We start from the raw sequence: 12,175 nt of genomic DNA, 5'->3' as shown, positions 1-12,175 counted from the left end.
TAGTGTTTCTCTCTAACACAGATGAGAGTATTTATACTTTGGAAGTTTGCTGAAAACTCCAGAACTGAGCTACTCTTCATGTATTAAAATAATACATAGAATCTATAGAAAGCTTGTTCTTTGCTGCTTCCAGATCATGCCCAGGGCATTATGAATTAGGCTAACTGTTCATCTTAGGATGTTACATTTCTCTCTTACTACCCACAGATGTTTGCATGATATCCAAATTGTCCTGTTCACTCTAAGGCAGAAAGGAACAAGGATATATATTTTATATATGTCTGTGTGTATTTTTATATAGATATGAAAACACAGTGCATCTTAGACTATTCTGGACCTAATTCTTCTCTCCCTCACCACAGCCTAAACTGGTATAAATCAGGCCCTGTGCTAGTATAATAAATCTCTGTGATAGCTGAGCTGTAGCTCACGAAAGCTTATGCTCAAATAAATTTGTTAGTCTCTAAGGTACCACAAGTCCTCCTTTTCTTTTTGCGGATACAGACTAACACGGCTGCTACTCTGAAACCCGTTTATCTAGTAGATCTCTGATTCAATCTCATTAGATCTCTCATTAACTTGTCTGACACAATATTTTCTATAAAAAGTTCTTTGATAACACTCTTCATATGCATCAGTATGTTAATTGTCTACTGTAATTATTACAGCATTTACTGAGTTTCTCAATATACCACAATGACCTATTTTAATACAATAAATACAGAAGTGGTGTAAGCACTGATCTGAACCAAGTTCTTTTCAGAGTAACTAAAGTTTCTCTCATCCTTATTGAGAAACACGGTTACCTAGTTGGCTAATTAGATAACCCTTATCTCTTTATGAATTTCCCCTGAATTAATAATATATTACCCCCGAAAGAATATGTCAGAGCTAGCCGTGTGATTATTTACTCTTGGACCAATGCCTCCTTTGTATTGGAGATGAAGGGTTATTTTCACGACCTTGCTTTGTATCTAATGTTTTGATCCTTAAACAGAGAAGAGATGTGGGAAGAGTTCAGACACTAAATTCCCCTCTCTTTCTTCCCCCCTCCTAAGCAACCAATTCCTCAAGAAAGAGCTCCCTCTCTAGTCTTTGAAATGGGGTTTCAGTGGTTAAATCTCTCTACTGCTTTACTCTAGTTCATTAACTGTTTCTGTAGAGTCTGACTATAGCACAATATGAAACAGTAAATATTTTAAAACCCAGAAAACAACTATGCCAAGATTCTTTAGCGTTAACAAAAATTAGCACTGTTCAGTTTCTTATGTCTTTCTAGTGTCTAAATTTCTAAAATTGAAAATATATCTTTTAAAAGATTGCCAAAGCTGGTTAACCTGTTGAAAAATTTAGGTCAGATCAAATTTCTGAAAGAGTTTTCCAAATGTGTGAATAGAAAAATGTGATTCTTATCTCAGCCCTACTGCAGCAGAGCCTTTAAGTACTTGCTTATGTCCCACTGAGGTCAATTAGAAATGCTTAAACATTGGCTTAGTGCTTTATCAAATTGAGTTCTGAATTGCCACGGCAAATGATAGCTTTGTCTAAGCTAAGAGATTTTGCAAAAGTGTCCCACTATTCCTACCGCTGATTCAGTTCCCCATCACCAGGAACAGTGGGTTGTGTTAGTATAAGAAAGCATCAGCTGCTGGTATTTTAAAGACTGTGTCCTGTACACATGCTTTATGAAGGTTTAGTACTGATATGAGGCTTATACTACCACTCCCACCATATTGCTACCACTGAGAGAGCTGAATTGCTGGTAGAAATGGCAGAAGTTTGGCAAAAATATCCTAGAGTAGGTACAGCCTATGGAACCGATTGTGCAAACTCTTACTCATGTGAACCACCCTATTGACACATTGACTTCAGTGGGCCTCAAGCATGTGAATAAGGGTTTACATTATATGTTGGAGTGTGCGTTGGTACCTCCTCTGAGGAAACCCCCGTGGTCTCTGATCCATTTATGAATAAATGCAGTACAAATTGTTTAAGTTGGTTTCCATCTGTAATTCAGCATTCTTTTCTGTTCAGAGAAATGTCACTGAAGCTAACCAGTGTCATAAGACTATCTACTGGTTTGCAACATTTGGGCCTAGAATCTGTACCTCTCCAGGTCTTGACCTTTCTTGTCTGGGTTCGGATCTAAAGAAATGCATTCGGTGCTTAAATGTTAAATTTGGTCAAGTTTAAGACAAGGTGAGGAAGAACACATTCGTACAATGTAGAACCCACAGAAACCTTGCTCCAAACCTCAAAACAAAACCGAAAAGATTTGTTTTGAGGTTTCAAACAAGAGAAGTATCATTGTCCCCCCCCTGCTTACAATTCATTTTTCATCTACCCTTCACAACAATGGAAGGAACCTGATTCTGTTTGCAATAGGTTGGGGGAGGGAAGCATTTATGAAATGCAATTTAGGAGGATTTAATGTTTCATTTTTTGATCTTTCTTGCTGTTCTGCTACTTCTCTTCCATCTGATTTTACAGAGAAAAAATGGTATAGAAAGTATGATGAATAGAGATGTGAGGCGCTACCCATTGGAGCATAGAAGTGTGGTTCTCTAGAGACTTTGTGGATGCCTCCCTTCAGGGCTGACATGCATCATTACCAAGAACTTTTTGAGAAAAATCTCTTAAAAATAGGAGTCTGATGAGTGAAAGAATGGGTGAATGAATCACCTAACCATGGTCCCAATTCAGGAAAGACCTACGCACATGCTTAAGTGCTCTCTTTCTTTCAAGACAGCCTGTAAACACATACTAAAAGTTAAGCTTGTGCTTAGCTACTGTCCTAAACAGGGATGCTTCCTGAAATCAGGACTTGTGTGAGCAGATGCATAGACAGTATGCAGGTGAATAAGTGGCTAAAAGTGGGGGTGAACAGTTCAATATGACAAGTTAGGAGGTGGCAGTAATCCTGGAGAGACAGACCCTTCTATACATAGGAGATGTTTCAAAAATTTCCCAGCACTTCTAATATTGGTTCAGTTTCACCAGTATGAGCCCTCGTGTAGACAGTTCACCTGCTGCAAATGCCATATTAAGCCCAGCCTTGTTAGATAGTTGCACGCAAAGACTAGCAGACTGTTTACACTACGACTTCCAAAGTTTTTAACACCATTGCTGGTGTTAGTAGCAGTGGGAATTTTTTGAAAATTTCTGTTAGTGTAGAGAGGGCCATAGGATAAGACTCTGGAACTATACCTCGCGTAGAATATAATTTTCCATATAAACACCAGTCAGGCCAAGACAATCACAAATAAGAAAGGCCTTAAGGCGACTATGGGCATATTGATCATTGCCTGGAACTTCTTAAGAAAACTCATTTTTAATTTATATGTGCTCAGTTCTATTCTGAATTAAAAGGGGGAAGAGCTATCTCCAGTGGACTATAAATTGCCTATGAATTATTAGTTGCTCCCTTCTGCCAGTGGACCCTTAAAACAGTTATCCATTGCATTACTGAAGGAAGCTTAGTGGAGTTTTTTCTTGAAGTGCAGTTTTTCATATCTTCAAAAAATCTCATTTTTATCTGAGTGTTGCAGGAGCTGAAGTGTTGAGTGGAATCTTTTGTAGAAAACTGATGAAACATTAATTCTTTCAAATAACTCAGTGCCTTATGACAATTATATATAAGGCACAATCTAGTTAAATTCTGGGTGCATGACCTACTTGTTTGTACTATTGGCCCCATTACCTTATTGATTCAAAACATTGCTTTTCATCAGACAGAAATGCTTTCTGGAATCTGGGCTTATGGTTGATTATCACTGGCAAAGAGGACAGCAACAATCACAGAATACAAATCACAAAGAGTCATTTCAAAAGAATGGCTGGTTTCAGGACTGAACGTCCGTTATACATATTTTGAAAAGGAATAAAGCTAGGAAACCTATCAAAGAGAGAAAAGAAATACAAAAAGACAATATCAAATAAATAGAAGGGAAACGAAAGGTTCTAAAATAGGAAATAATTGAGTCAAAGAGGTGGGGAACAATGTAAAGAAACACACGGCTGAAGGAAAAGCATAGACTTTTTTTAATATTGAGAATGTTTTTTAAAGTGGTAGGTGAGAAAAAAGTTAACTGGGAGAAACCGTTGGGGCTAGATACTCAGCTGGTATAAATTAAAAATAGTTCCGTTGCTAGACCAGCTGAGGGTCTGGCCCTTCATTTGCAGTGCACCAATGTGTGAAAGCCACATGACAATTTGTACACTGGGAGAGAACTTTGTAAATTAGTGAGCGTAGCACTCAAAAGTGTTTGAATGATATACCAGCTTTGGTCAGCCTGGAAAATGTAGCAGTGGTAATCCTTTAAGATCCACACACAACCCAAGGTCTACCTGCTCAGGGCACCAAAATTAGGTACCACTACCAGTGGATTGGGCAGATCTTCAGAATTCCATCCTCCCTCTTCTCTCTTGCTTCGTTTGATTAGCAGTGAAATAGTTAATAATGTTGCCATAGGAATTATCATTAGGTTTAAGAATCCACAAGTCATCTAGATGCCTGGGTCAGTTCACACCTCTCAGAGCAGATATTCCAGCATTGGTTTACACTTCTTCCTAACCATAAGGGCTGGAGACTTAAACTGTTCTGTAAAGCTTAGATTTCACAGCACACAATGGCAGCCTCCAAACCATTAGCAGTTCACAAACTCATGTCAAGGCGGGCTAGTCTGACTCCTGTTAATGTACCATACTGGAATGGGATATTGTCTGTAAAGTTTGGGATAAAGTCAATAATCTGCTCCCCTTTCAGAGATAAATGAATAAAAGAGCCAGGGGCCATATTGCTTTTAGCGCCAACTGGTCTGTATAGCTGAGTGCAGAGAAGTTTTCATTTAGAGGCAAGTTCTGTTCTTCGATACACTAGCAGCAGAGTTGCTCTGATTACCCTGGAGCGTGAAATTTGGCTCCAACCAAAGACTACAAGATTTGGCAGATACAGTTTAAGAACTGGTGTATTAGAAGCTACCCCCAGTGTTGGTCAGGACTAACTCTTGTAGTCAGCATCCCAAGTTGTTTCATAATGGAACTTATTATTGGTGTCATATTAACAGCCAGCATTGATAAAAATGTGTTTTTGATTAAATGTGATGAAATTTGATGAAAAAGTGTTCACATTCTCCATTAGCTTGAGAAATAGAAACTAATCAGTCGTTATTTTGAAGGATGTTGAGTATTAAACATCACTTATAGTCTCATCTGTTTTAGAAGCCCTACATTTTCTAGAAAATTGGTCTTTTGAAAATTATAGTCCTTTCTTAATATCCATCAGTGGATCTGTAATCTTGTGGACTTGGCAAACATAGAAAGAATTCCTTACAGGCATTTAAAGGAAATGGGACCAAATGTTGTGAGGACTGAATCAGCTAGCCATCACTTCTATTACTTTTAAGTAGGTTTGACAAGCCCTGTCCTGGAGATACAGTGGATGATGTAGCCAACTGTTGTTCAGTAAAACATGGTCTTCTTCCCCCACCCAAAGTAGTGAAAAAGCTATTTATTGCTCATCCATAAGCACATTTATTTCCCCTTGTCTGAGCACTTTCTCTCAGGATAGAAGTTCCACCACAGAACTGGTACTGCAGGCAATTGTTCAAACTTAATGACCAACTGATGGCTGACTCAGGTACCCTTCCCCTCTAGCTCTTCCTAATAGAACTTTCAGCAGCATTTAATACTGTCAATCCCTGGATGTCTAACACAGATACAGAACAACTTTTAATGTTTCAGCATATTCCCCCTCCCAAGTTTTGGAGACTGGGCCATATTATGCTATTAGGTGCAGTGACTTAATCTATTCTTCTACTTGACATTCAACAATCCACCTCTAATTGTCATGGACTGCTAATTCATTTTTATGGTGTCCCATGATACCACTAACTAAAAAGAAAAATGGGAGAAAGAAATAGTAATGCGCACACACACACACACACACACAAAAGTACCCTGGCAGAGAGGAAGAAGGACAGAAAAACAGGTTAAAAATGGAAAGAGATAGGAATAAACGTTAGGATGAGCAAAGAGACAAGAAACATTTTCCCCAAGTTATCCACCCTTTCTTTTTTCTTCTCCTTCTGTATCCCATTCAAATTCTTTCATCCGTTTCCATTTTTTTCCTATTTCCATTCTTTCCTTCCCGCTTGTTTGCTCAGATTTTCCATTTCCTCCACCCCCATCTTTATTACTTTTGAAGATTAATTTCAAAACATGCTCACTTGCTGCATTTGCAATGAGCTTGTTCTCACCCAGGGCAAATCTCAGAGGACAACATTGTTTGTGATGTTAGTTTCGAAAGACTTTTGACGTCATTCCAAGCACTGAATATAAATAACCATAAACAACATGCACCTTAACCAGTCTGTACCTTGCTGCAGGGAGCGATCCAGTATGCTATGGCGAGGAAAGGAAGGCCTACCGAGACTCCAAAGACAGCCAAGAATTTCACAGCTATAGACTGCTGACGTAAGCCTGAGAGATTTTCATACCACATGGTGAGCAGTTGCTGCTGACAGTTGGGGTGAGCAACAAACTGTAAAAAAAAAAAGTAATAATTAAAAAATAAAGGTATTTATAGCATCTCCGAAGAGCATGAGATTTCAGAAAGCAAACTGTTGTGCCTCAAACATAGACTGCAGCATGGAGATAGACAGCTGGTTGTAGTACGTTCTGCAGCCCACCAGAGCCAAGCACAGTTCATTTTTTTGTAATCAGCCAGAGCTCATAGTATAATTGTTCAGAAAATTGCAAATTAGTCTCTCTAAATATGTGCTCACCGGCAACATTTGTTCAGCCCCCATCTTCTGTTTCTCTTGAAGGGACAAACATTGCTATACCCGATCAGACCAATGGCCCATTAATCTAGTATCCTGTCTCTGACAGTGGCCTGTGCCAAAAGAGAGCTAATGTCAGGGGTGGGACTTGAACCTGAGCTCCTGGGAGGACTGCAACTTTAGCACAGCTCTATGGACTCTGCAACCGTTCCTCTTTATAATCATTACCACCATCACCATTAATAATAATAAGAAGAAAAAGGGACAAATTCTAAGGACTTCACTCATTTTTATGCTGATTCTACATTAAAGCCACTAGGATATGAAGATACATAACCACTCTAGAATTAGGGCATACAGACCCCAATTCAACAGTCACTTAACTCCATTCACAGGCTTAAGTCCATCTCTATTCAGCAAACATCTTAAGCACATGCTTAAATGCTTTGATGAATAGGGATGGACATTTGTATGTGCTTAAGTGTTCTGCTAAACTGGGGCCATAATGAATACATCAGTTCTGGTAACCATGGTGCTACCAAGTAAACCAGTTTTTATTAAAGAAAAAGGGCCATTAACAGTTTCAAAGCCATTGTTCAGATTTCATTTTCCATGTAGCAAACAATGAGGTGAAGTAAAACTTCTATTTAATCAAACCCTTTGTCAAAGGCTAATGTATAGGGCAATTTTTTTGTACAAAACAAAATTAACTACCTATTAGTTTAAATGTTAAACCAGCATTAACATCTCCTTGCAAGAGGAGGTGGGGGAAGAAATCATACATTTGGGAATATCAATTTGATATTCAATTTGAGCTTCAAAAGTGAACCGAGATGGGATCAATGCTTGAGTAAAGAGGAGCAATGAAACGTTGCTATGGACTGTGACCTAGAATAGATGATAACAAAGTTCTGTAGCTAAGTAGAATTTGTTATTCAGCACTAGTGTTAACTTGCTTCATTTACACTGACTGCTCACAGACCCAACAAGAAGGTTTCCCCTCCTCCCCCGCCATTTGCATGATTCTATTGCTTCAATATAATACAAACTGTTAGGCTGGTCCTTGTAATTAGCAAGTGTAAACTCTTTAAAATAAATGAAAGCGCATCACTCACAGATCTACAAAACAGTAAATGAGATACAAAATACAAAAGACTGCTCATGTACACACAGTACATATTTCTTATCACAAAATTGAGATTCTTCTTCATTCTTTCTGCACCATAGAAAAGAACATGCTAGTAGCTGACAATCCAGAGACCAGTTTCCTAATGGAAGAATTACAGCACCATTGGGTCCCATGGAATCATTTTATTATAGAAGATTAAGCATCTTTAGTTCCCATCTTTCCACAGAGTGATTCAATTTACAAAATGTATACTGTGACTACTTTTTAATTATGTTTTATTATGATTAAAGATAAGGATAATTAAAAGAAAAGATAAAGGCAATATGTTACTTTTGTAGTTAATTGTGTTAGTGAGGAAGGAGTCGTCCATTTATGGGTTTCGAATGGTAATCAGTAAGAGAAGATTAAAAATATTGAATATTTCTCCAGTTTTTCCAAAATTGGGAATAAAGAAAAATGTCTGGATTTGAATGGATTCATAGTAAAATGACACCAAAAACTGAAAAGGACAGAAAGTCTAACCAGTGCTTTCATATCAACTATCTTTGTGATAACTAGCACATGGGTAAAAAAATCACACTTATACCTGTTTATAATAGATAGTTACAACTGGTTAAAATGTGTTTTTAATTGTTTCTTTATTGCTAGTGCAGACTGAAATACAATAACATGCTAATTAGGATTACTGTGAAACGGTGATTTCTGTTCTGCAAATAACAGCACTTTGATATATGTTTTTCAGTTAAAAGACAAGCTTTCGGGCCTGTCTTTGTGAAAAATAGGATTTACGAATACTGCTGAGTTGAGCTGAGCAAACAGTTCATAGTGAATAATTTATCTGATAAAACAACTTTTACCTTTTTCTGTACACAAACTTTCCCTGGGGGAGTTCAGAATTTTCTTGAATATATGGGTTAATCTAAATTTGCAAAAATAACTAAAACAAAAAATTCTTGGTCTATAAATAATTGGTCAGCTGTTCATTGTGCGCATTTCAAATCTGAGCTTAATTGGTGACTATGGCCATCTGACTAGGAATTACAGGGGGTCCCTAGAATACATCTCCCCCTTATCCGTTGATGCTCATCAATAGGGGAACGTGTTCTGATTTACATTGGTGATCCGCATATCCGTCGTTTGCACGGATTGGGACCAACGTGAATTGGAACATGTTCCCCTGTTGTACAGTACAATACTGTACTTGAGTCTCATTCAAGGCCACATTCAAGGCTTATTACCTATGGAGGATGTTCTCCATGCTGATTTAGGAGATGGCAGGTGAAGGAAAGCCCAGTGTAAAGGAGTTCTGGAAGTCCTGCAACACCTTGAATGGCGTGGAAAACATTGATGTGTCATGGGAAGAGGTCACTTTGCAATGTATGAATGGTATTTGGTGTTGTGCCTGGCCAGGTGCTGTCCACAGCTTCATGGGATTTGATGCCATTCCTGCTCTCAAGCAAGAAATTGTCAAATTGGTGAAGGATGTTGGCTTTGAGGAAGTGGAGGTGAAGGAGGAGGATGTACAGGAGTTGTTGGGGTCTGACACTGAGCAACTGACAAATGAGGAACTGACTGAGCTGGACCAACAACGGATATCTAAAGAACGCAAGGATGATGACGACGATGATGTAGGACAGGAATTCCGCCAGGAGTCTGACGACAAAGAATCTCTCCCGTTTCTTTGGTTTGCTGAATGAGATGACGGAAATCATACAGAGCAGTGATCCTTTTTGTGGATGGTCTGCCAAAGTCTCCAGGGCTCTCAATGACGCAGTGGCTTGCTACAGGAAGATCTACCATTCAAAGATTCATGCAGGAGAGCAGACGTTGATAAAATCCTTTTTTAAGACTTCTGCAACCAAAAAGCCAGCCACGGAAAAGCCAGCCACGGAAAAGCCAGCCACCACTCCTACCTAAGTTTAGCATAATTGATGCTGTTTTATACTGTATTACTGTCCTGTATTTACTGTATTAAAATGTCTTATGTGTTTGAACAGTGTTAGTAGGGTTCTACATTATTTTATTCAATGGTTTATGTGTAAAATGTGTACTGTATAGCCTGTCATTGTACAAAGGTACGCTGTTTGGGAGACAAGAGCATTGCCAGAGGTGAGTGTGGTGAAGTTGTGCGTGCACACCTCCCTTATTCCATTATTTCTTATGGGGAAAAATTCCCCTGTATACAGCATCTCGGAATCCATTGCCCTTTTCAAGAACGCAACCCCAATGTACACCGGGGACCCCCATTTACTGGGCAGTGTTTGCAGTCCAATCAATGCTATTTGGATTATTGCCTTTTTATGGCAAATAAATGAAAGTTATATCTCAAAGAAAAGCGGAACGACACTCAATTAGGCGGCAAGCTTTGCATTTAAAGTCAGTAGACCTAATTGACTGTAGGCCCTGTGCAACAGCAAAACTTTTTTCTGAATAAGTGAAAAGAATATGTTAATTGTGTTACAAGAATTGACAGAAAAGAAGAAACTTTGTTGTCCTTGGCAGAAAGGCAGTCAAAGACTCATGCCAGCAGGCCCACTGATGGGGTGGTGGTGGGGGGAGCACAAAGGGGGCAATTGCCCAAGGGCTAAGGCGATTTAAAAGGACCCAGGGGCCCCCAGCCGCTGCCCCCCGCAGCGGAGCTAAGGCAGGCTTGCTGCCTACTCTCACTCCGCGCTGCTCCCGGAAACGGCTGGAATGGCCCTACAGCCCCTGGCAGGGCAGTGGGCCTCCGCCCACTGCCCCACCCCGAGCACCAACTCAGCAGCTCCGATTGGCTGGGAACTGTGGCCAATGGGAGATGTGAGAGCAGTGCCTGCAGGCAGCAGTGTGCAGAGATCCCCTGGGCCCCACACCTAGAAGCTGCAGCCAGAGGAGTGTGCTGGTTGCTTTCAGGAGCCACCCGAGGTAAGCATCGACCCCCTGACCCCCTCCCATACTCAAACTCCCTCCCAGAGACTGCACTCCCTCTTGCACCCAAACGCCCCCCCCAAAGCCCACACCCCTCACCCCCTCCTGCACCCAAACTACCTCCTAGAGCCTGCACCCAAACTCCCTGTCAGAGCCAGAGCCCTCACACCTTGCACCCAAACTCCCTCCCAGATCCTGCACCCCACACCCGCTCCTGCCCCCCAACCCTCTGCCACAGCCTGGTGAAAGTGAGTGAGGGTGGGGGAGAACGAGCAACAGAGGGCGGGGGGGGGTGGAGTGAGCAGGGGGTGAGGCCTCAGAGAAGGGGCAGGGCAGGGGTGTGGCTTCAGGGAAGGGGCAGGGCAGGGCAAGGGTCTTTGGGTTTGCCAATTAGACAGTTGGCAACCCTACCAGGCAGGCATGTGGAAGCCCTGGCTGTGCCGGAAGAGTGCGCACAGCAAGGCAGCCAGCAGCTTGCTGGGCACCAGCCAGCACAAGTGCAGCACCGCCCAAATGTCAGGGGGACCGCGTCCCAGTGGGCATGGCTTGTGCGTGCTTGGGGGTCCACTGACAGTTCTGCCCCGGCACCCGGAATGGCTGTCGGAGGGTTTGCATGCTAGTTCCCCTCCCAAAGAAATGGATCAGACATTTTAATCTAATTTATTGCTTCATTGTTTCCGAAAACAGCGACAATGAAAAATGAAAAAAAATGTGGAAAATGAGAAGAAATTGCCATAAAAACTGAATTTATTGGAACGATTTATTTTCTCCTACACAATTTAGATTGGCAATGTGTCATAAAGCCCTCATGACATTCATCTTTTTCTGACTAATATTAAAAGGAGGGAAGAATAAAATCAGAGAGGGAAGATAGCAGATTAGAATTAATTCAAGCGCTCATTTTCTGATAGTACACTGCAATTTTTCTTTATGTTTGCTCCATCAGATATTAATGACATTCTCAGTGACCCCTCAGCTAATGCTAACTTTCCCTCTATGTTGATCAAAATGTCATAAATTGATCTTAGATTCTCATCAAACACTTACATTACAGATGCATTTAACTTTCCTTTCTGGGGATCAACACTGACATTAAATTAAAAGTCGACACTAAAAGCTTATTTTCTGAGCCCAGGATACCAGATAACAGAGTTCAAAACAGACCAAAGGAAGTGTGTTTTTATGGTGCCGAAGTTGTAGCAAATGAGGAATTGTGATGTATTACATTTAATTCTAGAGGGCCAAGTTCTGCAGAGCTTTATCAAGCAGAACTCCCATCAACTCCTATTTGCCCAATTAAGCATCGTAGACTATTAGGAAGAAGTTATGGCTGCTGCTGTGCTGGTGTACTCGACTG

At 40.5% G+C, this 12,175-nt stretch overlaps 1 protein-coding gene across 1 annotated transcript in view; it reads right to left on the bottom strand.

The window, feature by feature from the left end:
- Window positions 1-12,175, bottom strand: part of TRPC7 (transient receptor potential cation channel subfamily C member 7) — a 126,479-nt gene that overhangs the window by 52,585 nt on the left and 61,719 nt on the right. Inside the window, exon 4 of the mRNA XM_073358081.2 lies at window positions 6,377-6,541. Within this exon, the coding sequence (XP_073214182.1) occupies window positions 6,377-6,541 (165 nt within the window). The remainder of the gene's footprint in view (window positions 1-6,376; window positions 6,542-12,175) is intronic.

This window comes from Lepidochelys kempii, chromosome 8, assembly GCF_965140285.1.
Source record: "Lepidochelys kempii isolate rLepKem1 chromosome 8, rLepKem1.hap1, whole genome shotgun sequence".
NCBI lineage: Eukaryota > Metazoa > Chordata > Testudines > Cheloniidae > Lepidochelys > Lepidochelys kempii.
Note: the sequence above shows the minus strand (reverse complement) of the source record. Positions and strands in the feature narration are given on the sequence as shown.